Source organism: Falco biarmicus, chromosome 2 (assembly GCF_023638135.1).
Source record: "Falco biarmicus isolate bFalBia1 chromosome 2, bFalBia1.pri, whole genome shotgun sequence".
NCBI lineage: Eukaryota > Metazoa > Chordata > Aves > Falconiformes > Falconidae > Falco > Falco biarmicus.
This window is the reverse complement of record NC_079289.1, coordinates 84,009,278-84,036,450: the sequence shown is the minus strand read 5'-3', so window position 1 is coordinate 84,036,450 and position 27,173 is coordinate 84,009,278. Positions and strand designations below refer to the sequence as shown.

Genomic DNA, 27,173 nt, shown 5'->3' with positions numbered 1-27,173 from the left:
CACGCTCTTGGTCATGAGCTACTGATTCAGAGCTTTAGCAGGCTGCTTTGCTTCTCATTGTGGAAGTGGTGATGCAAATGTCAGGAGTGACACAGCTCCAGTGGATCCTATTTGGAAGCACAGAGGTGGGCTAATGGATCTCTGGAGGTCCTTTCCCAGACTGTGATTGTGAGCTGCTGATTAGAAATGGGCTTTGACAGCCCAGCCCTGGAGGAGAGAGGGAAAAGTAGGAAAGATTTTGAACAGGGATGCCATGGAAAAGGGGACAGAAGGGCAGGTGCTTATGGTGGGAAGGTCTGGGACATATTGGGCACATCTTCTCTAGCTGAGCTCTGCCCCATGAGTGATGTGGGGTCCTGGATGAAGGTGCTGGCCCCGGGCCGGTGCGTGCTGCCCAGCAGGGGCATTGCCCAGCCACCCGGCCATGCAGACATCCTGCCAGGCGGGTGAACACTGGCCTCTGAGGCACCGCTCTCCTGCTGAAACCTTGGCTTGTTAGGTCTGGGTTGAAAGTCTTCTAGGCAATGCACAATAATAGCATAGGGGAAAACTGCCCCCCCCCCCCCCCCCCCCCCCCCGCCCCCCATCTTTCAAGATGTTTTCCTGAGTGGCAAATTGCTGGTGAAGTCCCTCTCCAGGCAGAGAAACATTACTCTGGCCTATCACAGACATGTAGTGGATCTGAAGCCATGGGAAGAGAGGTCTAGATACACAGGGAGAAGCAAATAGATGATAGTTGTATTCCAGTCCCAGAGCCAGACTAGCAGATCACAAAGCCTGGGACTCTGCCAAAGAGCTGCAAGCTGGGCTCCCTCTCCCTCAGTCCCACGCAAAGCCAGGTTATTTTGGCCTCTGCTTTTAGGCGTGGGTGGTTATGCTGTCCTAACTTTACTCCAGTTCTACCTGGAAAATACTGCCAACTTAATGTAATAAAACGTCTATCTGTACTCAGGGTACGTCGCTGGTAGTGGCCCTTCCTTCCAATAACGTAGCAGTGCGCAGCCATTCTGACCTGTTCTGTGATAGCGCTGTTTGACTTCAGGCCAAGACTGATACGGCAAACAGTGCCTGGATCATACATGGAGCACGTGAGCCTCTCGTGATCATTGCAAAAGGCAGTGTGAGGAAGTACTGGAGCAGGGACCTGCACTGAGGGTTACAGCGTAAAGCAAAGACATAGAAGGATCTGCCAGTCCTTTCTGGAGTCTCACTGACACTTTTTTTCCCGGCTCACATCTGTCCGCTTTTCTGCCCTCCTCTCAGCATGGAATCATTTGTTTTGTAAACAAAACAGAAGGAGCAGAAGTTTCAGACTATGTTCTTCCCTTGAGTGACAGCTTCAGGCTGTGTGTGAAGGCAGTCCCTTCAGGAAAGACAGCTTGACAAGTCTCTTGTCATTTCTGCCTCTTTGGTGTGGAATCAGGGGAAGGTTGGTAAACAAGGATTGCACAGCATTCAAAATAAAAATTTCAGCCTACAAAATAAAAGAAGCTATTTGAGGTCTCTCCTTGGCTTTCCTCCTGCTACACGGGAAGGAGCTCCATGATCCCAGCTCAGCAACTTCCTCAGCAATGCAGGAGCTGGGTCTCTTTCACTCTGTTCTTCGATCACTCTCTTTCAGGGTTTGTATGTGCAGAATGTTACATTGTCCCTTTTAGGAGGCAGGTGTGAAACACCTAGGCTTATTGCAACTATCTGGCATTAAATTTGTGCAGGAATATGCAGAATACTATTGCACAGAGCAGGACAGGAACTAAATTAATTTCTAAACAAGGGGCTAAAATTACTGTAAGGAAATTAAGAACCCTGAGACCTGAATACTTTTTCAAAATTATCCCACTGCAAAAGGATCACTGTTCGCTGAACCTTCAGTGCAAAGAATGAAAAATGCTGTGCGTAATCAGCTAGGTTGAAAGAAATTTTAAAAACAGAATGAGGTGGTGTTTAATTTTTTCCATACTCTGCTTTCACACACTCCTACGTAATTAGTACACAGCTGCCAATGTTGCCTTTTCTTGTACAGGATGCATTTTTCAAATTAGACCAAAGTACAAAGGATGCGAGTCTTTGTAATATTATAGCAAAGATGTTTTGCTTAAGCACCAGAATTAAGTGAAGGGTGATGCGTGGGTGGGTTTGGTACCAGTTCTGCTCACACCTGTCACCTGCAGCAACTAGTCAGAGTTCTCTGTGTGTTGTCCCGTCACTTTTGAAATTAATGGGAACACGCACAGACATCAAGGAGCACCAGAACTCACCAGCCGTGGAAAGGCCCAGCACCCCTACCCTTTATTTGGAGTTCAGGCAGTGAGATCAGCTATGTGTGTTTGACAGGTGCTAGGCTGGGAGCAGCTGAAATATATTCTGCTTCATGCCCTGTATTCAGACTGTTAGGAGGACATCATACGTTGCGACTGCTGTGACTGATCTAAGATCAGCCCCTGCTGGGTTTGTGGCCTGCTAGAAACCTCCTGAGCCAGTAAATCCATGTTTCAGTGGCTCTGGTGCCTGAGGAGCTTCCAGGCAAGGCAGGGCTGCCAAAGCTAAGAGCATCCTGGATGCCTGCACTTGCTCACCCCAGAGAAGCCTTAAGTATCTTAGCCTGAACTAAGGGGAAGAAAAAGGCAGTGAGAACATTGCCATTTCTGGGCAGGGAGAACGCGCTAGTCTTCACAGCAAGAATGGGCATCCACAAATCAGCACTACCCCCTCCTTTCCTTTCCTTTCCTTTCCTTTCCCATCCTCTCTAGCTGTTCAGCTCCCAAAGGCTACCTCCATAAACAAAACTACGGAGGACCAGACCCTCTGCTGACACCCATTTGGGATGGCCATTAAAGGGACTGTTACCACATGAGAGCCTGTTAAATGAGGTTGCTGCAAACCCCATTTAACAAGTTTTGAAGACTTCATTTTGGTTTTCAGCTACTGAAGCTTGGGAGGCTCCTGTGGAGGAAGGTGATTAAAATGCTGCCAGTCCTGCCTACATGGGGAGGTGAAGGACGGCTGTTCGTCCCTGGCCTACATTTGAGCAGTTACTTCTATATGTCTCAAGAGTGAGTAATAATGAAGAATATAATTCAGATGACCTGTATCATTCAGACAGCTGTATTTGTCTATTTGTTTTAGCAAAGTGTAGAAACATATGAGATTTTTTTTCTATAATGGATTTTTCAAGTCCCAGTTATGTCACCTTATGGAGGCCAAATTCCAGGAAAAGTTAAATAAAGATCGTGGTATGTTGGAAGTAGAGGCAAGAAGAGAGCCGCTAGCCAGAACACGGGTATTTGCCCTGGCTCCCCTCATCCTCGTTTTTACACCATAACCAAATGTCTCATCCCTGCCAGAATCAGGCCCTGAGGAGGCTAGTTCCTAACTGACTCCAAAGTAAGGTAGGCTGTGCCGAGTCACTTTTCTGATCGATGTGAGTCGTGCAGGTTTTACTCTTGCCAGCTCAGTGGTTCGTCATGCTCTCAGTGGCAAATGAGATCAGCATTTACTCTGGAGAGCAAACGTCAGTCATACAGATGCGGCGCGAGGCTTGCTGCTTGCTCCAGTAGGCACAGGATCAGGCCTGGGGAAATGTCGCTGTGATCTAGAGCCGTTAGTGCGACACCAGGCTGCTGCAGGCTCGCTCGGGCTTTCAGAGCCAGAAAATTCTGCAGGGTCCAGTAGGGTGTCACAGGTCTGGCAGAGACACCACTGCTCAAACTGCCATTCTGCTACTTTCCAAAGCCTAAAGAGATCTTTGAAGAACACCATAGGTACATACACACGTCTGTGGAAAGAAGGCAGCCTTGTGTCGGTCGCTCTGGGAGGCGATCTGCATTTCTGCGGTGCAGTGGGTGGAATACACTGGAGAATGAGCCAGCAGGAGACAGGTCTGGATGCCTTGCTCCTCCTGGACCTGCCTGGACCTCACCAAAGGATGGTACCTCTTAATCCCTGAGCTCCAAACTACCATTTTGCACTCTTTATTGCAGATTTAGGAATTGTGATGCCACAGAGGCAAAAAAATCAGAAATCATTCAACTCCCTTAACTTTACATTTTTTTTAAAGCAAATACACTTGGAATAAATATCCTCTGGCTTGTAAGCTCTAAAATACATTTGGGCAATTTCCCATATTTTTCTCTCTAATCACAAAAGCAAAATGCTTATTTCAATAGCCTTCTTACATATAGTGACATGGTTCCTGGGGCTGAGGTCTCTGCAAGAGTGCAAAGTATGAAAAATAGCTTATCTAGCGACATATCTTCAGTTTCGTCCTGAGCAGAGAAGAAGTAGCAAGGCTTCCAAGTACCAGACAACAGGAGTGTTAGATTACATTTGGAAGCCTCTGTGGACATTGAATTACTGGAAGAGAAATAATTCTAGTGATTATTTATCAAAGACGATCAGCAGGAACAGCAACTCAGACCTGAGGTGATTAGAAAAAGACAAGACTGGGAGGAGATAGCCCTTCTGTGCATTCTGTATTACATTTCAGCATTGAAAGTTATATAAAGTAGCAATACATTTTTAGCAGAAAACCTGACCAGTTATGTTATTTATTTTATCCTCTGTATCACAAGGAAAAAATAGCTTATTTCAACAGTTTATATGTAGTTCAGTTATGAAAAGTTATGCATAAAGATAGTAGAAACATGTTTGAAACCGAACTATGGACATGATTCAATGGTTAACTTATTTCCTAAATGAATGAGAAAGGAAACAGGCTGCTGCAAGCTTCTGCTCTCACTTCCTTGTGAGAGAAGACATAGGCGCTTTCCCAGAAAGAACGGGGCCGTTGTGCACACTCGTCTCAGGCAGTCATGGGTAACTGGGTGGAGAATGAAGGACTGTCCATCTTTGTCGTTGTAAGTACAAGTTTTATTGTGATTTGTGTCTAGTGAAAAGTTCTGCAGAAAATTGTACTAAGCAGCTCTCACTGTGCCAGTGAATGATTATGCTGAAACCAGGGCAGCAAGCACAGTGAAACACTTCAAGAGAATAAATTTTAAGGAGCTCTGTCCAGTATCTCAGTTGCTGTAGGCTTCATTGTCAGCTGAGCAATGATCATATGCTAACTTTCGTTTGCTTTGTTAGAAATATTTAAGTATCTGAGGTTAGTCACTTAACTATGTGTGCTTCAACAGAGAAAGCAATTACAACCACCCTTTCTTGCACTTTTATAAACAAAAGTGAGTGTAACTGGAAGCATAGCGTCTTGATGGCATAAAATTTGTGTTGTAGTCAAGATTCCAAAATTTAGAGCAGAGATTCATGAATTCTTCATTAAGACAACTAAGTATTTGAGTTGAGTTTGTATACAGCTTGCACAGAGTGGCTGTGAAAGTAGGTTAAGTTAATTCTGAGCAAGGTTTAAAAGTATTGAAAATCCCAGTTGCATTTAGAAGTGCTGAAGAGTAAAGCTGGACAGTCCTCCTTGGAGAAAATGTAGACAGAATTTAATATTTGTGTTTTATTTTTTTCACTTCACAGTGTGATACAAAAGCTATAGGCATACAATTTATATATATATATATATATATACACACACATATAGATACACGTAAAACGTACAAAACCAAAATGTAATACCAGTTAAGGTATTGTTGCCAAGTGTGGTTACTAGCCGTAAAAAATGAAAGGAAGAAAAAGAAGACCTAGAACATATACATTTGTGGTGACTGAAATGTGAACATCTCTTCTCCAAAAGGTATTCCTCCTGCTATGAACAATCAATACTTACATTGTAGATGTGTAGCTCTGATTTAGGAAGATAACCTTGGAACTTCAGTGCTTTGCAAAGCAGTAGCTGTGTTTGCTGTCACCTTCAGTGACTTGAGGAAGTTGAAACTGCCAAAAGGTGAATTCTGGGGTGGGTTTTTTTCCCCCACCAGAACTGAAATATTAAAAAATTAGGAGGCCCTTATTTTATTCAAATAAGGAATTTCTATTTAGAGCCTCAAAGCTATAACAAGGTCAGCTAATAAGGAAGGAAACTAACGAAGTCACTGATAAAGAATCCAGCCAAAAGGACAGTTCACTGGAAGCCTTACCAAAGTGTTTGGCTTTGTCCTCTACAGCTTCAGTGCATGCTGGCTGGGTACAGGGCTGTCCAGTGCTTGAAAGAAACAGGACAGCCACAGTTTCTGTTGGTGTACCTCAACAAAACAGAAACATGTCTGCCTTGACCCCAGCCTGTGCTGCCTCCACTGTCCCTTAGCTGAAGAGCACAGATGGCTGCTAACTCTTCAACTCAACCCCCAGTTGCCAGAGGGTGTCACAGTGTGTTTCAGAAGGTCCATGTTCCACATGGGTTAACACCAGGAAGAACTGTGAGAGACCTTCAAGGATCATGCCAAACATCCTGGTCTTCTGGGCACGCTGACAGGCATGTGGGAGTAGAAACACTCTCACTTTAAATACGTATCCTAAGCATTTAATCCTGAGACGAGTTTGGTTTTTTTAATGAGGATTTGGGGATTTCCCATATACTGCCTTACCCTGATGGAAATCCCTTCGTTCCCTGTATTTATGTCACAAGGGTAATACATTTTCAAGATCTAAACTAATCCCAAGTTTTTTACAGTGTCAGTTGGGCCAAAGAACTAGCAAAATGTATGGGTTAGGAGGGGTGAGGGGCTGTAATGTCACAGTTTCTGGCATCCTTAACTTATAACCAGAGGCTGGGTTTTTCATCAGTTATTAGACTTTGTTTTCACACACCACCTAGTAAATCTGCTTTAGACTGAGGGTACCCTGATACAGATTGGTTTCACTATGGGATGTAAAATCAGGAGGGCAAATGCCCAGATTCACTATCATCTCTTTGGATGGATGGGCTTGTAGCTGCCTTAGATAGCTTTGGAAAGGGCTAATAACTTCTCTTTCCCTGAAGAAACCTGCACCATAGGATATGCAAGAATGAGAGAATACTGCAGTACAGTTACAAAGAAGCCCAGTATTGGGTAGTCTAAACACTACCAAAATGCCTGTGTTGAATATTTCCTGCTGACTGCTTTCAGACCTTCAGAGCCCTACGTGCAATTTAGGCCATCTATATTTAGATCTCAAGCTTCTTTGTCCTTTGGCACAGTTCCTAAGTCTTCCTCTTACATAGGTTAATATGTCTGAAGAACTGCCGTTTGGAAGAGACCCTAAACCTTAATGATGTTTGGACATTCAACTAGACTTGCAGACTTAGCTAAACACCTGTAATATGATGGTCCTTATATAATCATGCCTAAACCCTTTGGGCTATGCAAAAGTTTCAGCTACCCATTGCTGTATTTTGGTTTTTGCCACTCCCGTACTTCTGTGTGCACACATCAGAGCCTATTTCCACCAGAAAGATTTCTGTTGCCTGTCCTGAAGCCTTTATACCCTGCAGTGCGCCTCTCTGCAAACAGGAGCACAATGAACCAACTGACCATTACCTGAACTGTGTAAATTCAGATGTATGATCTCTAACAACAAACTGTAAAGCTTCCTGTTTGTTTCTATTTCAGCTTGTGTGGCTGGGGCTAAATGCCTTCCTCTTTTGGTGGTACTATCTTGTGTATGACATTCCACCAAAATTCTTCTACACCAGAGTACTCCTTGGCGTAAGTACAAAACGTGTATTATATTGGCATAGACAGCACATAGCATTTTTCCCTAGTTTTATTTGATTGAAGGAGGATCAAGTGGCTGGAGCTGCAAGTTCCTGTAGGAGTTAAAAGTCACATGCAGACATATAACTGAATGCAGACAGATGCCCAGTGCTTCTGAACAGAAAGTTGGTACATAAAATAGACAGATCCCATTCTGAAGATGTTTTCAGGTAACTATTATGCTCCTGGTAATTAAAGTGAACTTAAATTTTGGCTGCTTTATTAAGCAAAAGATGAATAAAATATTGCTATTGAAATATTGTGCAATCACTTCCCTTTGCAATTATTTTTCATAGCATGAATAGTTTACAAAGCTATTAGCTCTGAAAAGCAATCATCATTCACACATTCGTCAAGCCTGTGAATACTAGTCAGGTAGTGAAGTGATCCTGGACCCTGGGCTACTCAGTATAATCCCACTGGTTAATGCAGCATTGTGTGTCTGACTGCTTCCAAAGCTGCCACGGGTCATGACCAACTGACAGAGAAAACTAATTTGTTCACATATTTTAAAAGCCTGATCACTAACAAAAAAAGCAGGCTAAGCTTCAAATTACAGAACATAGCACTTTTTAAAAGGCTTGCAAAGCTATGGTTTAATTCAACAAAGCATGAAATCCCATTCTGCATATGGCTTCACATCTATGGATCAAATTCTGTCCTTTGCAATCATGGTGCAGTTGCCTTTGAAGTCACAGAGACCTGTGCTTGGATAACTAGAGCTCAGTGTAACCCCAAGTCAGTAACTGTGATCTGAAACCTGAAAGGGTCCGAACAAACGCAAGGAGGGCAAACATTATCTTTTGCTTCCCTTCACTGTGTTTGGATTAATATGGTCATTGTTCCCTCTGTTCAAACAGCCTTTGTTCAAAAATCTGAAATCGTACAGGGTGAAGAGCAACATTAAGGGAATATAATCCTAAAAGATGAGACAACAAATTTCCCTAGACTCCCTTTACTGACAACAGAGAACATAAAACCGCTTCCCTCATAAGCTGCCCTTCTGTCTGCCACACCCCCCCAGCCAACTGAAGCCCCAGCAGTGAGACTTTCTTTACAGCCTTGGGATAGAAAATTTACTAATGGCTTCAACTTGCATCTGTGCTTGGCCATTGATTGTCAGACATGAGAGGGAGCTTTTTGTACAAGCCTATTATTTCAAAACTGGAAATAAAAGCTGTCTATCTGGAGGAATGTGTTCTGCCCCACCTGTGTCTCTGACTTGGCCAGAGCATGACTACTCTGAAATGTGGACATTGTTAATTAACTCTAGATCTCACACTCACGAAAAGTTGTGATATAATGCATAAATGAAATCTGTGTCTACCCATGTTCCGGATAATGCCTTGGTTAATGCATTAAATAACATTATCTTTCCAATTACAGCGTGCTTTGGCTCTGGCAAGGGCCCCAGCAGCTTGCTTGAATTTCAATTGCATGCTGATTCTGCTGCCAGTATGTCGAAACTTGCTCTCCTTCCTCAGAGGATCAAGTGCGGTAAGATGAAGAAAGAATTTCAAAATTTATGAAAGATAAAAACCTAAGCAGCCTTGCAAATATACTAAGCAACTCCATCCAAGTTCCCCAAATATACCGTACTTTGGGGATGTCCTCTTTTAGGAAGCAGATAAGGCTGATGAGCAAGACTGAGGTCTGTATGCCAATGGTGTACCTAGAGCTCTGTTGAGAGGTTTAGCCTTGAATTAGCCTCCTTCAAGTCTTTAAACTCGAATGCATTTTTTCCTGCCTCCGGGGCATTGTGCTGCCTTGGCTGCAGGTGCAAAGCCCTTCTTCTGGCAGGCAGAGCCATTGGTGCTGCTTGCACACGTTCACATCATTTGTCACTGATGCAACACCCATTTACAGAGGGAGATACTAGCCCATGTCTTCTGTCTTTGCATGTTCAGTTCTCAAAGTAAATGTAGGCTTTCACAGACTTTCAGAATGGGACTTTTTCCACCTGTTTCATTGTAGTCTTTCTTGTCCGAGGTGCATTTCCATCTCAGGGTGAAATAGTTTTCAGACCTTTTGACCGTTTCTAGCTCCCAAATGCAAATGTTATACACAGCACTGAGGAACCACCACTAAGAAGAGGACAACTGATTCTCAGTGACAGCTGGAGTATCTTCCTATGGTAGTACTGACTGTATCACACTGTTGAAATCTAGATTTCTGGCTATTACAGCAGAAATAACACAGAAAATGCATGCCGTGGTGCAGTGAAAGAAGCAGTGGTGTCCTCAAGCTCATGAACTGTCCTTCCAAATATATAATGATTCCTCCTTTCTTTCTAGCCTCTTTAATATACACATAGTCAACAAAACCAGTTCACAGAAGTTGGTTTTCATTTATAAATCTAGCATAAATTCTTACACACAAATGAGAGAGCCTGTGGGGGCTGAAAAAGCAGAGCAAAAGAGGAAGCAATAAAATAGATGCACTATTTCAAGAGTCCTTCACAGGGGAAGAGAGCAGAATACAAAGTAATAAGAAAATAATCAGAGACAACCCCGGCTTACCTCCATCTGGTAGATATATCCTGACAATCAGTGAGGCTGAATAAATGAGATGTGTCTGCCTCCTTAAGCTCCTAAATTACATTTAGGAGTAAGGACAGTGCCCTGCCCTTTTTAAGGCATAACACTTAGGAATAGAGAGTTGTAACTACACAGACCAGGCTTTCAGTCTTGTGCTATACCCCTTCAGATGCTACAAAAGCAGACAGCCATACCTGCCACCTATGTAAAAGGAAAAAGAACAATAAGTAAAACTGTAGGGTTAAAGCTGTTCTTCCCTGCCCTAAGAAAGATCAACTAGTATCTGTCAAGATTTAGAGCTGACTCCCCAGGCTGCAGAAGTCAATCATGAACGTAAATTTATTAAGAATTAATGTTGCTGTTGGATGAATACAACTGGAAAATATTGATGAGCTCTTGATCATACAAGGCCTTCATGAGGTCTAAAATAGATTTCACGGAGGTCAGGCTGAAAGCAGGTTGGGCAGAGGTCTTCTGAGGTCAAAGCAAAAAAAGAGCTGAAGACACTTTTGGGAACATTACTGGAGGGCTAAAAACTCATTCCAAGGGTTGAGGATTGTACTCCAGCTAGGACTTTATGCTACTTGTTCTGAATTACTTATCTCCTAACATCTATAGCTTAACTTTTCTAACCAGGATCTCGATGAAGCTGTCCCTCTTATCTCCGTGTTCATGCTACAGAGTAAGGCCTTCTGCCTTGGGCACTGTGGTAGAGTCACTCAGGCTACACCCCAGTGTGCAGGTGAGACCCATGCAGAGAGCTACAGCTCCCTTTCTGCTTCCTGCCTGCAGCTCGTTGTCTTGCTGGTGGCACTGGGCTGTGTGATGAAGCAAAGGGCTCCGAGGATGAGCAAGGAGGGGAGGGAAGGCCATAAAATAAGGGCTGTTAGATGGTGCTTGTTTAACTTCAGTTGCTTTTTGCAACTAGTCTGTACCTCGGGAAGGAGGTAATTTTATATCTTAGGCAAACATGCACAGCCCAGTGTGCCAGTGGTAGTGTCAGGACTGTGGTGGCACAGGAGTACAGCTGCTTATACTTGTTCTGTTGTCTGTAATTAGCTGTGCTCTGCAGGTAACACCTGTGAGGATCTCTTAAGAAAAATCAGGATTTTAAAATGTCAAATAACTTACTGAAAGGGCAGTGACCTTTCCAACAACAATGTCATTGGGGTTAAGGAGAGGGGAGGATTGTTGAAACTCACTGTTCAATAGGAGTGTGCTGGAAACTCTTGCCCTTTACATCCTGCCATCCAGAAATCATACACTACAAATTTATTTGTGATTAATTGAAAGAACAGCTTTGTTTTCTTTGCATGCCCTTTATTGCCGTATTCATCACTGTTGTTAATGAGCCTCAATACTTTTTTTGCCATTGCTTGGCCTTCTGCTTCTTGAACAGAAAGACCAAGTGCTTTTTGCAAGGCAGTCAAGCAGAGCTCCACTTCCTTTACTATGCTACAGTTTATTCTACAGTCTTCTTAATTGTGTCTCAAGATACATGATACAGGGAAGGACAAAATTCTCCTGGCTGTTGTTATAGTCTGCCGAAGTCATTGCAGTAGCCCCAGAGCGTTTTTTTAAATCAATGGCACAGCTGGGGAATAACTGGAGAGAACTCTTTCCTGCTCATCTGTTTATCTGTACAGTTAACACTCATGGGACATTTAGAAATGGACTGGTATGGAAGAGTAAGGCCACTGCTGGTATATCTCCACTAAGTGACGAACAAATCAGAAATTAAATTGTTCTGGTGTTTCAGCACCCCTTCTGTTTCACTCTGGGATGGGAGCTGGGGCGATCAGCTCCACCCTCTCAGCTGGGAAGATGCATTACCTTACCCTGGCCTCCACAAAGTTAATGTCCAGCAAAACCTGGGAGAATATTTTTGTCTCTCTTTATTCATGGTGTGAAACATTTACCTGGTTCCTGTGAGGAAATGTTTGTGTTAGTTTCCACAGTGTTTTCTTCCCTTTGCCAATCAGCAAAAGCAATATAAAGATACAACACAGGATAATCATGCTTTCTACTGTGTGGAGACAGTAAATCTAGCCTTACAGGAACTTAAAGTTATAGGAAAACTCCCACTGACTGCAGCACCATTTAGATGGGGCCTCTTAGGAACTTAACATTCTTCATGAACGTATCGTTCTGTTTTTCTTAAGAGCCAACTTGTTCAGTTTGTATCAGCAGAGATTTTCTCTTTCTGTTTCTCTTTGTGTAACTCCAGAAACAAATTGTAAGTGAATGCCTGGCAAGTACACCCAGTATTTTGGGGAAGGAATCACTTCGCATTACTGACCATAAGTGACTAACACATTTGGGGTGGAAGCTCCCTGAGACAGTCATACCCAGACTTTGCAATCCATTTCTACAGCATGAACCACAACAGGATCCTGATGCTGGGTGGCGACTTGCCACTACCAAAGCAGTCACCCTGCCATGGCAGACTGTGACCCCTCCTTCTGTTTATAGCATGTACTTTAACACAGATAATATATATACTTTGTCATACTGGACGTTAAGTTTTTTCTCATTATCAAGTGATTTGTTTCAATGGAACACATTAAAACATCATCTGTTATTCCTGTAGTCTGAAGTATGGGAGAAAATATTTTTGTCTATATTTAGGAATTCTAGATTTTTACTAGCAATGCCATCAATTGTTGTGCTCAGGCCCTCTGTTTTTGTTCCTACAATTAAGTAAGTGTGCATAGAAATCACAAAGAGTCTTCAAATACTTTCTTTCTTCAAACCCAAAGTGCTGCTCGACCCGCGTCAGACGACAGCTGGACAGGAACCTCACCTTTCACAAAATGGTGGCATGGATGATCGCTCTTCATACTGGTTGGTACTCAAATGTTTCTTGGTTTATTGCTTTGTCATGTGTTTTACACAGAACCCAGCTGGGATTCAAGTTCTTAAGGATATGTGTAGAGACGTGATTTCATTAACCTAAAGGAGTCAGCATGTGCCAAGGCTTAAATCAGTTTTCAAACACTATTCTGCAACTGGCAGAGAGCAAAAGAAAAATAAGAAATAATACTTTTCCCTTGATCCACCAGCAGCATTTATGACACTGGTTAATAAAGGATGTTTAGCAATGCCCTGAGAACCACGTACTCTGGCTTTAATTCTTGTTTAGACTTTTTTCTTTGCTGGCATGTCTGAAACAAATAATAAAAATGATAAAAGGGTATATAAAAACCTGGACAGGCCACGGGAATATTTTCATATTTTATATCTCATTTCCTAAACTAAGGGGTTTCTTTTTTTTTTTTTCCCCATCACATTTGTCACTTCTCAGTGCAAGTAAATTACAAAGATATATCCTAGAACAGTCTTCATATCAGTAGATTACTTGAGTTAAGCAAGTTCCCTTTCTGAGCTGTGGCTGAAAACTCATCACCTCTTCACAGAAAAGGAGCAGGGCGATGCAGTTAACTAAGGCCACAGAGGAGGGCTGCAGCAGAGGATTGCCTGGGGTGTTAGATCTGTACCCATCAGGCCCTGTTTTGAAGGTGAATAGGTATCTGGTGGTACAAAAAGGAGGAAATTTTGAAAAGCATTATACGGCTTGCCCCCACAATGATGTGTAGTGGAGGTAGTGTGAAACACCTCAGCTGTACTAGGTTTATGAACACATCCAGCTCATCATGAACATTATTAGTGATTATTAGCAATACAGCAGAACAAAGCAGCACTAGCAAATGTGACACCAAAGAGATCCAGATTCATTTTCTGGCTTTTCTACATAAATCCTGGATAATCCTGACAAATAATTTAAGCCATCCCATACTTCCATTTCCCGTGTATTAGGATACTACTACTCAAGTTGTTGAAAGCCTCTGTTGAACAAAGATGTGCTGGAAACTTACCTTTACTTCTTTCTCCCACCCAAAAAGATGTAAACTTCAGTTGGTAAGGTAGAACATGTCAGTGATCTCAAATTTTGATGAAGAGGGTGAAAGTGGCAAAGGTCTTAAGCTTCAGTTGACAAATGTTCCAAAGTTTCATATGGTAGCCAAAACCACTGAGTACTTGTCTTGTGCTTAACAGTGATTATTTCTTTCCTGTCACTCCTAGCAATTCACACCATTGCACACTTATTCAACGTAGAGTGGAGTGTGCACGCCCGTGTTGAAGAGAAACACACTCTGGCAGCTGTGCTTTCTAGCCTTGGTGATAACCCAAATGAAAGCTACGTCAACTTTTTTAGAAAAACTATTGGAGTAAGTGACAACAGACTGTGTAAAGTCATTATTACATTTATTTAGATGATCATATAAGACTATTTGAGCAAAGTACCTATTTCTAGTGTGCACAATCTGGGTTTGGGCCGTCTTGCAGCAAATCCTTTTATAATTCACTCATATATTTATCAGTAATATTGTTGCTGAATTTTGGCATTTAAACTTTTTCACCTGAGGATTTCAAAGTAGTTTTTTTAAAACATTATGTAAAAACAAATACTCTGTAAAGCAGTCTTGTGACTAAGGAAGACATGGCACACAGAAAGGTACACAGAAATCAGGGGAAAAGTTTTGAACTTGGGCTGCTTAAGCCCTGGTTAACAAAAACCAAAAGTAAGGAACTTCCCCATTCCTCAGAAGCACCAAGTGTCCAGTGTCTGTACGAGTTAAGAGACCCACAGCTGCATGCCACCACTGGAAAGGAGAGCTGTCATTTAGCTCCCTGAAAATGGATGTAGGACTCCAGTTTTCAACAACAGAGCTATGCAAACATATTCACCTTCCCCAAGCCCATACTGCTGAGCAACAGCAGAGTAAGAAACAATGTTCGGTGTGTGAATTGGTGGGAAATCTTTTTCCTCTACTTCCACTTACTTTAGTAAAGGCAAATCTGCAGTGCAACAAAAATGGAGTGGGATTTTGGCGTTGTCGGCATACAAAATTGATAGAGGATGACTTAAAGATTTACAACAAAGCAAAGGATTTGCCAAGCGAAACATACTGATGGTTCAGCTGGCTCTGCTTTGATGTGACCCCTTCCTTAGACCAACGTGTGCAATTATTTCACAGAATCCTGTGGGAGGCCTATATGTTGCTTTCACGTACTTGGCTGGTCTCAGCGGAGTTATCATCACACTGGCCCTCATACTAATCATCACATCATCCACCAAAACCATCCGAAGGTCGTATTTCGAAGTATTTTGGTACACCCACCATCTCTTTGTCATCTTCTTCATTGGCCTTGTCATCCACGGTGCTGGGTGAGTATTCACATTTATCACACAGTACATAATAACTACTGTATCTTATTGTAAAGCCTTCTACACACATAAGTATAGGGACTTAAGCTACCAAGCAACAGTTATTTTTTGATAGCAATGCTGGGCCAATGCAGGCTTTGAGAGCCAGTGGCTCTCACTGACATGTACAACAAGCTATTCACATGCATGAAGCTTCATGAGAACCTGGCATACTTAAGCTCACTGATACTCAATTTCTTCTGATATTCTAATGGGAAAGCTGTTTCCCAAGTTTTTTTCTAATTGTTAATTTATCTTTCTCTTCTAAAAGGAATTCCATCACATACATGCATGTAAGAACATCTCAGCATAAAAATTATGTAGACCCTAGGATTTTGTTGGGTAAATGAAAACTCTAGTAACACAGATTTATCTTTCAGACTTGGATGAACTTTTTAATATCAGCAGCATTTCAGAACAGATTTTTAGCTGTTGCAGCTCAACCACAGGCAACTGTAAGGTTTTGTAACTTCCAAATGCCAAACATCTTTTTCCACTGTTGGCTCATTCTGTAGCTTCTTCTGAAATAGCTGAGAAGCCTAGCAAAACAATTTTAGTGCTATGCAAACTCTATTTTAGCACTTAGAAAAATGAACTTTAGTTACATTTTTCAAAACCACAGAACTGACGCATAAAGAAAGACAAAAAAGGCTAAAGTATCCAAGCCACATCTCATAGTTCATAATTATACAACGTTGTTCATTTTAAAGGAAATTTTAGGTGCACTAGAAAGTATGCTTTAAAAATGCTCAGCAAAAATGACTATTCAAAAACACTTCCTCTCAGTCCAGTAATGCTAGAAAAAAGACAGAAATGAGAGCACAACAGGAAGAACAAAAATAGAAGGCAGATGAGGATCACCACCAGCATACTTGGCCATTCCAACTTCCAAAACAAGAAGGAGAAGGTGTGAGCAAAACCTGTTGAAAGAAAAGGAGAAGTGGTTCATGTTTCCTGCAGCAAAGACTGTATAGTTACTGACGAAATGTACAATCTTGCTAGTAGTAACTACACAATGCTATCAGAAAGCAATTCTTCCTAGAGGTCGGTGAGGAGTATGTGTTTCATAAAAGTTGACTTTTTGCTTACTTGGATGTTCAGTATACTTCCACCGTTTTAATTGCACTATGCTGAAAAGACAAGAGTTTGGGCAGCAGTGGGGTTGAATGTGGTTGTCAGAGAACTTCAGCTGTCCTTTCAAAGGAGATAAACATAGGAATATTATTGTCTGTAGAGGGAAGGATGCTTTCTGGCTGTGAACTCAGTGGCCTCACTTATTTGGCCTTAGAGGCAAGAGGGACATTTTGAGTTTAAATAAAATACTAATACACTAGTTGGACAGGTTTTTACACTGAAGGAAGGCATCTTACGTGTGCAAAGATGGATGTTATGGAATAAGTATGATCTGACAGTCTCAAAGTAACATGCTAGAGAGAGGCATAGATGTCAAGTTTATTTCAGGAGACAGAAGGCTGTGTGTCATACTTAAGCATATATACATACATACAGATATGTATACACAGAAAACTGAACGAAAGATAATTAACAGAATCAAAGGGGCATATCCCTGTCCGTTACAAGCCATTACAGCACTTTAGTAGCACTGATGTTTTCTGTGCATGACCTATGTGTCACGGACAAACATCCTAAACTTCCCATCACAGTAAATGTAAAGAGGAGAGAGCACAGAGATGCAGATCACCCTGCTCTGGAAGCTAAAGTAAAACTTTCAGCTGAAAAAGAAGTAGCTATAAGGCTATACTACTGAAAGCTTAGTTACAGTACTGGAAGAGCATCTGCACTGAGTAATGAGGGAAAATAAGTCTTTTTTTTCTCCTGTACAGGGTACTGGCATTGTCAGACCTTGAATGGAGCATAGGACAAGGCCAAGAACCTCAGGTTCACTTTCCCTTAAGCAACAGGGTGAGGAGTGGCAGGAAATGGGCTCCTCCTGCCCCCCAACTCATCCCAGAGGGCAGGCAGCTCAGATGAACCCGTTGTCATTAGTAGGGAAGTAAACTGCAGCTGGTGATGTTCCTGCAAACTGCAACTCATGACACTCCCAGGACAGTGTCATTCCTTCCCTTTATTTTTCAGACAGGATGTTAATCAAACCTTTAATGAAGAAGAGGTTCGTTAGTAATATTTGTGAGCAGTGCAACTTTTAAGAGGGTGCACAGGCTTTCTAACAATCTTCTGATAAATCTTAAAGCTGGGCATATATATGACTTACATACCACATGTTATTTGAAACATGAGAAACATAGTCTACTTCATGGAAACCGAGCTAGAAAAGCAGAAAGAGAAGTCATGGGAAGAAGATAACAACAGAATCATATTGGCATAAAACTGAACAGCCTGATCAGAACCAGACTGTTTCTAAGGAAAATCAGTAGATCTTAATCTAAATTTCTTTACTATGACCCTCATCCTAATTACAATCATTCTGGGGACTCTTACATGCCCCTGAGGCTGGCACAACTCCAGACAAAGGCAGGAAATAGTTAACAAGATCAGAACATACTTTTCCCCCTCAAAACTGAAACTGCCTTTCAGCTTTAGCTCTGCCACTGGAAATACAGCTGAACTGGAGCAGTCAGACTTCTCTATAATAAAACAAACAACAACAACAAACCCTAACCAAGCAAGAATATAGAGGCCGGAGGCTAACACAAGCTGATATAGTTTGCATAGCTGCTTTGCATCAGAAGTTCATCTGTGTTCATCCACACTGACTGAACAGCTACTCCACAGCTTTAGAGGGAGAGCAAGGGTCAAAGGAAGAATGTATGTTGGAAAGAGCTCTCCAAATTTCTAAGATAAACAACAGAAATTATTTCTGTCCAGTCACTAGGAAACTGGCTACCTTGCCCACTCCAGGTTTTGTTTTTATTGAAGAAAAAAGTAGGCTAACTCTGGAAAGAATGAAGCTTTCCTATTGTGACTGCATCCTGAAAATGGTAATGGACATACCTCTACATTTCCTAATCTTGTAGTCAGTATTTTTCCCCACAAACTTTCTTCTCCATTTTTATCACTTCAATAACATTTTTGTGGTTTGATTTGAGCAGTCAAGCTATATCAAAGCTGTAGAATAATAATAAGGGACATATACCTTCATTTTCATTTCATCGCCTTAATGATTCTTGGGGTTTTTTTTCCAGGCGTATTGTACGGGGGCAGACAGATGAGAGCCTGGCTGAACATAATCCAGAGGTTTGCTACAAGAACTTCACTCAATGGGGGAAGAAGGGGGCTTGCCCAATCCCCCAGTTTTCAGGGAATCCTCCTATGGTAAGAACAGTTGTCTTGAGTGTAAATCCAATTAAAAATGTTTACAGTTTACTCTTTTTTTGTTAAATAGCATATGCATTTGCTGTGGAAAAGCTGCTGTGTAACCCCCAGCACTCTTCAGTGGCTGCTTTCTTTACATAAAGCAATAGATTTTGACAAAATGGATTATAAGCAGAAATGGACAGACAGACAGACAGACAACCCCCTTCCAGTGTGCCATAAAATGAGCAAAATTAATAGGCAAAACAAAAGCGCAAATCATATCTGTTTACCCAAAATGTATTTTGTGGCTCGTGGGGACTTCTAGAAAGTGCTATAATCTACACAATAAATAGTTTCACATTATTAATGGACTGATGATAATTACCAGAAAATTAATGCGTCTGGAAATGTGACATTGAAGCTTCAACTTTTATTGACTAACCAGACTGGTTGTTTGTTCACATTTCAGACTGATCTGTTAACAGAAACCACATCTCCTACAGTAATACAGACCTGGGTCAACAACACATTCAGAGCTTTACTCCACAACTTTGACTTAGTTACCTTAATTTTTAGACAAAGACAATATCACTCATAGGAAAATACCTTGCTGTAACTCTAGTGGCAACTAAAAAGCCAGCTGCAACTCTCAACAAAGAAACCCCCTCTCTGACCAGAAGTAATTTTGAAGGTGTCATCTCTCTTAAGGGGTCCCTACGCTGGTTGATACAGAACCTAGATTACTTGTCTGCTCATAGCATTTCCAGGACTCAATCTGAATTGCCATCTTCATTACCTGACTTCTCATTTTATTCTGCTTACAGACATGGAAGTGGGTAGTAGGTCCCATGGTTTTGTACCTGTGTGAGAGGCTGGTGCGGTTTTGGAGGTCACAGCAGAAGGTTGTTATTACAAAGGTATGTGGTGACGCTATGCTTAACACCCAGCAAAACTTTATCAGTTTTTCCAAACGGTGCAGCAAAGCCAGCAACTCCTACAATGTCATCAGTGAAAGGAACGTTCTGGCTGCTATCATGATGCTAACCTCTAACATCTAAATGTAGCCTGCCTCTAAAAGAGAGCAAGAGGAGGAAGTTAGCTATGCTGCAGAACTGAATCTTAGGAAAGAGAAATTAGTTTCCTTTTTATTGAGTGGAAAAAATCATAATATAGAAATTCCACAGCCTTAAGAATAATTTAAGATCTTTGTTTTCAAAACTACATGGATATTTAAGAATTCTGATTTTTCAGCAGAACAAATGACTCCTGAAAAGGAGAGTGAGGGGGTGCCTATTTTGTGCAGCCAACGCAAATGATGAACTTCTGTTCCCCATTGTGCATTGCAGACATATAAACACTGGTTCTGAAAGTCTGACAGTCAAATTAGCACAGCACTAAGCTCAAACATGTAAGAACTACCCTGGTCTTTCCCAGTGTAATTTCCTCACATTCCACACATCTTGTGGATGTATCCTGTTCAAATCATAGCAAGCTTTAAAGGATGACATTCGGTGTCTCTACTGTGCCCTAGCACAATGCTGACATGTTGGAAGGATCCTAGTGTGCTTTTTGATAATTTTACTAAAATATCTCTGAGCCATTTCTACACCATATGTCTATGGTGTCTGCTTAGTGTCTTGTTGGCAGAAAATTTCTTCCACGATGCTAAACTCTATAATTAATACCTACATTAATAGATAGACTTGATTCTCCCGTTTGCAAATCTCTTCTGAAAAATGAAAATAACCTTGGCAGACAACTTTAGGATTAAAAAATCGTAGTGACGGAAATACTAGCCTTGCTTCTAGAATACTGTTCTATTTATTCTTGGCTAAAGATAGGCAGAATCCAAATGTCCATAGGTCCCACACACAAAAACATAAGTTTCCAGAGGCACTATCTACCCAATTCCCTATCTGTATGACAGCCCTGTGTTTTTGCCCCTACATACACTGTCAAATCTATTAATACTGTGCGCTGTGCCACTGTGTAAGGTGCATCTGGAATTCACAGTGCGCATACATAGATCTGGTGATATGTTACAAGACGTGCCAGTTTGACCTGTCCCTTTTGGAGTGACCGCAAACATGGTGTGAAAAAATACTTCAACCAAAAAAATTCAGCATCTTCTGCAGTCTTTCATCTGGCTGTCAGGTGCTGTTCCTCACTCCCAGTTCTGCTGGGAACAAAATTTCACCTGCTTGCCTTGCTGTCATAGCAGAGGATGTTGTTAGTGATGGAGGATGTAGATACATCCAGTGAACAGTGAAGACAGCCTTTTCCTTTTCCCTTTTTTACCCTTGTCCCTCCCGCTGTAGGTGGTCATTCATCCCTTCAAGACAATTGAGCTCCAGATGATGAAGAAGGGCTTCAAGATGGAGGTTGGGCAATACATTTTTGTCAAATGTCCAGCAGTGTCCAAACTGGAATGGCATCCGTTTACATTAACCTCTGCTCCAGAAGAGGATTACTTCAGCATTCATGTCCGTATTGTAGGAGACTGGACAGAGGGTTTGTTCAATGCCTGCGGATGTGATAAACAAGAATTCCAAGAGGCATGGAAGTTGCCCAAGTATGTACAAGAAGTCTCCACAGTGAAGTCAACCAACACCTATGACAGTTTAAATTTTGCTCAACCAGTTTGGTGGCACCTGTGATACAATCTTTAACTACTTCCAACACAGATGTGGGCCTTAGATGGCTCTTTACAGTTTCTTCCCATTAACACCACCTCTTCTTTTGCTGACTGGTATTCAGCCCAAATGTGTGTTGTAGCAGACAAATACCTACCTTTTTACTGTTATTTTAAATGGTGCTGATAAATATTCACTATTGATTTATTAAGAGTACTTTCAATTTCAGGATAGCTGTGGACGGCCCCTTTGGAACAGCTAGTGAGGACGTATTCAGTTACGAAACTGTTATGCTTGTTGGAGCTGGAATAGGGGTCACCCCCTTTGCATCTGTACTCAAGTCTGTCTGGTACAAATACTGCCACGATGCGACCAACCTAAAACTCAAGAAGGTACATGTCCTCTTTCCCAGAACCCATGGAATTGCTCAAGGGATGGCAGCCCAAATCAAAACAGGCCCAGCAAAGCTGATGTGGCTCCAGACACTCATGAGTCCTACGAGAAGAGTCCAGCTACCTCACAAAACTAGCAGGCAGAGAAGTAGGAGGGTCATAATTAAAGGAGAAATGTCCTACAAGCATAATCTCACATACAAATCCTCACTGTGGCCCTGGGGATTTCCAGTGGAGATGCTTTTCAATCTGCATGAGAAACAAGAAGTCCAAGGCACTGACACAGCCCATGCAAATATTGCATTCCTTCCCTAAGCACAGAGAAAGCAATACATCAGTGGAAGAGCACTGCTAGCATCCTCCTCTCCCCTCCTGCCTCTGGAAACTCCCTGTGCAGAGGTGTGGGGGTCACACTTTGCTCTTATGGTCATATTCAGAGAACAGAACTGGTTTTGTTACCTATTTTAATTTACCTTGCCTGCCAAGGGAGGTAGAGTCTACCTCTAAATCATTTATTTATGTCCTAACAAACTGTTTTACAATAATGTATGTGGGGAAATATCATGAACTAAAAATGTCACCCACTGGTGGAAGAGAAATAGAAAGATATTTCCTTGTTCTTGCTGTCACTCATTCTGCTTCACAACCCTCCCAGCATCAAAACTCCTGAATAGCTTCCATAAGAGCCTACCCATCTACTGAAGTAGTTGGGGCAATTTCTACAAGAACTCTACAATCCCCATTCTGTTAGCAGACATAAAACTAGGAACCGTAAGTTCCTATGTCCCCTGACAGCTTCCTCTTGTCTCTTCCAGATTTATTTTTACTGGCTTTGCAGGGACACTCATGCCTTTGAGTGGTTTGCTGACCTCTTGCAATCTCTGGAGGCTCAAATGCAGGAGAGGAATAACGCAGAGTTTCTCAGCTATAACATCTACCTTACAGGCTGGGATGAATCTCAGGTAACAAGATGGTAGAAAATATTGCTTCCATATGCACAGAGATCGATGTTCGCAAGTCTGTTATGTTTTGATGAATGTCCAAATGGGCCTCTGTCTGGCTCTCAGAGGTTTTACATGCAGACAGGTATTACGCATCAGAAGTTACACGGGATCAGCTGCTAATGTGCACTCTGACTTACTTTGTGGTCTGCTCCGGCTGTGCACTCTGGGAAGCAGTCTGTCCTCACAGCAGCAACCCCAGCTGACCATGCAAGTATCTCTAAGATAGCTAATATTGCTTAAAATATAATTAATAGCATTTGGGACTAGGGAAGGTAATGCACAAAGTCTGAGCAACAGCAGCTCATTTGTTTGAGGACTCTCATGAGTTCTCTGTCTGGCCCCATGCAGGCAGGTCGCTGTGGGGATAGAAAGGAGCATCTCGTCATTGAGCCACTTCAGAGTGTGTGATGGAGTCAGGAAAGGTGCTCTCTTTGTTACTTTTAGTGAAAACTTATGTCTCACCATTGCAAAATTCACCATGTGCCTAAAGTCCTGTAGCTAGCTAGATGGACGGGAGGGGCAGGAGCAAGATAGGAAGTTCTCACACATGGGAGGGGTAGGGGCGGAGAAGGAAAAGTCCCACAATTTTTGCTTGGGGAGAACATTACCTGTAACTTTTTCCTCATATAAAAGTGCTGCAGAACTCTGCAAGGCCTGAACTTGTGCTCTTAACCACACCTTCTCTTCCTGGCTTTACTTAGCTTAGCTGCTTTAGATGAAAGTTACACAGGGAGAGTGGACAAGACCTCCTCATATGGGTCAAGGCTTCCCGAGATCAAACTGGCAAGACTTCATTAAGGTCAAAGGAGTTGTATTATTGTACCTGAAGGGAAAGTTCTGTTTTAATTTACAGCTTTATTTTACAGTTTGTAGACCAAACCACTTCATTGCAAAAGAAATGTAATTAATTGCTGTGTTCAGTGCTTCATAGCTTTAACTCTTGAGATTGCCCAGTCTGGGGAAAAGGAGGAGGCAGACACCGATAGTCAGGACTTCACAAATGTTAGCTATCCTTGCTAAACACCATAAACTCCATATTCTTGGTTTGGAAATAATTCAGTGTGTATTGACATTACTTCTTTAACAGGACATAATACTGCCATATCTAACTCTGTCTTTACGCTGTCCTTTGTTTCATTTCCCACAGGCCACTCACTTTGTAGTGCATCATGAAGAAGAGAAAGATGTGATTACAGGCCTTAAACAGAAAACCTTGTATGGAAGACCTAACTGGGAAAATGAGTTCAAAACTATTGCAGGGCAGCATCCTGGGTAAACTTGTACAAATTGATAGTGTCCGTGGACTTCCTCTATCTAAATGCCATAATAGCATATTCTTGTTCCTTTGGCTGATAAAGTCTGAGGAACAATTTTTTTCTAACATTGTCCAGGTATTTTATATTCTTGTTTCAGCCATGGATGTGATCTTGACCAAATTGTTCTAACCAATATTTTTTTAAAAAATCATTCCTTTTTGGTGAGGTACCTCATGCAGTGTCTGATTATTAGCCATAGTTTTAGAAACAACATACCCCATCATTCCAGCTAGACAGGAGTATCAGGTGATGTCTGAATACCTCCTAAAATACTATGTACCTCAAAACCCCAAACCTGCCTATGGATGACCTTTAGCTGAGCACCCAAAATCAATAGGAAAAAACCCAGAAGAGTTCCTTTCAAGAATCAGTGCCGTAAGCTCTTCGAAGCTCTATTTCCTTGATTCCACTGAGGTCAATAAACCTGTCTTCACTGACTTCTGCTGAGCTTAGATTTAGCCCACCATTTGTTTTAAAGGCAGTAGTAAGTGCCTTGCAAGTTTTAAGGGGTTATAAGTTTTAAGGACTAGACATCAAGTTCTACTTCAGTTCCTGTAATTGAGAAAAAAACCTTGCACCTACAGAACATAAGATTGATTTACATGAAGAACATCCAACTGCTCCATACCTAGTTCCTAACCATATTTTCATTTTCTTCACAGCTCCAGAATAGGTGTTTTCCTCTGTGGACCTGAGGGCCTAGCTGACACACTCAACAAGCAGAGCATCAGCAGCTCAGAAGCTGACCCACGAGGAGTACATTTCATTTTTAACAAGGAAAATTTCTAACTCCCAAGCATGTGTTACTCATTCAATATAATTTCTAAAGACTGGATCTCTTTTTCTATTTGGAATCTGAGGACAGCCCAGCTTCTAATCTCAGCTACACTAACGCAAATCCCTTTGCTTCTTGGGAATTATTTTGGCACTGTGGCAGAGTAAAAGAGTCAAGTTTTACCTTAGGGAAGTTTGCACTGCCCTCTGTATGCTGGCAATTTAGTAGAAATCTACTTTGTCTGTGTGAGGGGATTTCCCCTCAATTAACTGCCTTTATCCTCCTGTTATTTGTAATGACTGCTGAAAGGTCTAGGCAGCCATATGCATTTGGGAACCAATGCACACTGATAAAGCTTAATGCTATTAAACAATAAAGTGTTCTAGCGTAATGCTTGCTATTAGGAGACAGCTTAACCTGGCTGCAGCGAGTCCCTGGAACAAGACAGGGTTGGGGAAGGGTGACTTGGAAAGGTTGTTCCTTACAAGAGAGAATCTCCTTTGAGCACCAGCATCTTTCAGGTTTCCAAATACAAGCCTAAACATCTTGTCCAAGAGATAACACAGGCAGCTGAAAAGCAGCTGTTCCTCTCTAGGAAAGTGGAGAACTGCAAAGGAACCACCTGGATTTCCAAGTGGCACCCCCACCCCAGCTGCAGGGGGATGACAAGCACGGTTTCAAACCAAGTTCCGCACCTGGCATGTGAGACATTGCTCAGCTGCTTTGAACATGCTGTTTCATATCTTCAAATTCATGGTGCAGTGATGCAAAAAAGAAGAGATTTTGTGTTTTCAAGACTCCCATTTCTGATTTTCAAGGCTTAAAAAAACTTGTTCCTAAATGATTTAATGGGTATTTTCTGGAGCATTCTTAAATACATGCAGTGCTTTTGGCCCTGTTGTTCAGCTGTTCCTCTTTGATGGTGAAACAGGTTTCAGAAAGCAATGATCACGTGGGCAGTAGCTGGAATAGCTACAAATCAATCTTCTGATGTGCACAAGACACCCATACACAGCACAATACTTCTGGATGTACACTACAGGTAACAGGTTCTTAAAAAAAAAAAAGAACCAAAACTTTTAATACCAGCAAAAGAGAAAGAAAATAATTTTAAAAAAAAAGCATTAAAACCAGTAGCATAGAAAAAAAAGGAAAAAAGTGCAAAAAGCCTTGAAAAAGCTGCCATTTAGTACACCACAGTCTCCCGTTCAGCCATCACCTGCTTAGCGACTTTTAAACCCTGCAGCCAAGCCCTGTGATAGCTCCTACACAGCATGAGACCTTATTGACAGGTTCTTACAGTCACAGAAGAAAGTGGTGGTCTCCTCCTGCAATTTCAAATTTGTGCAGCCAGCTGGTTGCATGCAGCATATTTTACATGTCAGCTTGCTAGACAGGATATGTTCTCCCTTTACACCACTTTTAAATCTTATCCAAGCACCCCATGTGACTTCAAAAGGACAGCTTACCAGTTTCCTATTTATTAATACCAGTTTCTGGCAAAGATTAGCTTGGTGGGGAATTTTCCAGTTCTTTCCCTCAGAAGAGCCATATTTAAATCCACATAATTCTGTTTGAAACACCTCTATTAAATCAGAATAGAACATAAGCAGAATTAAAGAAGCTTCTGCTGTGGAATAAAAATCATTGCTACTGAAACATAATAATCTGTCATGCTGTGCAGAAAGCATTGAAATATTTGCCTTTGATTTTATTAGAAATGTGATCAGGATGCTATATTGTTAGAAAGTGGGCAAAGAGGAATTACAAGAGGTCTAAAGGAGACAGCGTATTTATCACGTGAAGAGTCTTGGAAGGGTGTATTTTAATTCATACATTCATTTTTTAAACATTGCCACATTTGTTCTTAAAACTCTAGGGAACTTTCCTTACTCAGCCCACTTGCACCAGGGTTTTTTTGTCACCTTGAACTCATGAAAAGGATTTCTGTGCTTGTTAATAAATCACTGTTTTCCTAAACCATAAAAAAGCATAAGCAGGTAAGAGCTTCTCAGTTTCTTTCAAAGGTTTGTTATATTAAATCTTACTAAAATAGCAAGCCATGCATTATCAGTCATGGTATGAATATGAAGGTTTTTTACAATCTAGGATACATGAGTGAAACAGATAGCACTGAAATACAAACATAAGAAACAAACCAGCTTGAGACCTCCCTACTCTTCAGCAAAGCACAAAAGGATGTCGGCAGTACTGTTTTAAGTAAATGTCACTGTCTTCTTGAGTGGTAAAAGAGTAAAGCCCTTCCTCCAAATGCTTGCCTGGTCTATAGAATCTATAGAATTCTATAGAAACCTCTACAGAAAATCAGTGGTT

At 41.7% G+C, this 27,173-nt stretch overlaps 1 protein-coding gene and 1 long non-coding RNA gene across 3 annotated transcripts; one reads left to right on the top strand and one right to left on the bottom strand.

Annotated features, from left to right (window-relative positions):
- Window positions 1-3,089: 3,089 nt before the first annotated feature.
- Window positions 3,090-7,485, bottom strand: LOC130144028 (uncharacterized). Of its 2 annotated transcripts, XR_008819990.1 has the most exons (3): window positions 6,042-7,485; window positions 5,732-5,838; window positions 3,090-4,353 (listed from the first exon to the last, which is right to left on the bottom strand). It is a non-coding gene; the product is annotated as an uncharacterized LOC130144028 (long non-coding RNA). The 2 variants fall into 2 exon arrangements; XR_008819989.1 differs by lacking the exon at window positions 6,042-7,485 and having other exon boundaries at window positions 5,732-6,030.
- On the top strand, window positions 4,347-25,683 carry LOC130144025 (cytochrome b-245 heavy chain). The gene is made up of 13 exons (XM_056326952.1): window positions 4,347-4,856; window positions 7,494-7,589; window positions 9,024-9,134; window positions 12,934-13,018; window positions 14,258-14,403; window positions 15,214-15,404; window positions 18,608-18,737; window positions 19,544-19,636; window positions 21,038-21,291; window positions 21,582-21,744; window positions 22,560-22,706; window positions 23,896-24,020; window positions 24,727-25,683. The coding sequence occupies exons 1-13, from the start codon at window positions 4,812-4,814 to the stop codon at window positions 24,851-24,853; spliced, it is 1,713 nt and encodes a 570-aa protein (XP_056182927.1). The 5' UTR covers window positions 4,347-4,811; the 3' UTR covers window positions 24,854-25,683.
- Window positions 25,684-27,173: the final 1,490 nt, after the last annotated feature.

Excerpts from the sequence above, each read along its gene's own strand:
- LOC130144025 (XM_056326952.1), top strand. The coding sequence starts at position 4,812 with ATGGGTAACTGGGTGGAGAATGAAGGACTGTCCATCTTTGTCGTT. Across the intron at positions 7,590-9,023 it reads ACACCAGAGTACTCCTTGGC|CGTGCTTTGGCTCTGGCAAG; the intron begins GTAAGTACAAAA and ends TTCCAATTACAG. Across the intron at positions 9,135-12,933 it reads TCCTCAGAGGATCAAGTGCG|TGCTGCTCGACCCGCGTCAG; the intron begins GTAAGATGAAGA and ends TCAAACCCAAAG.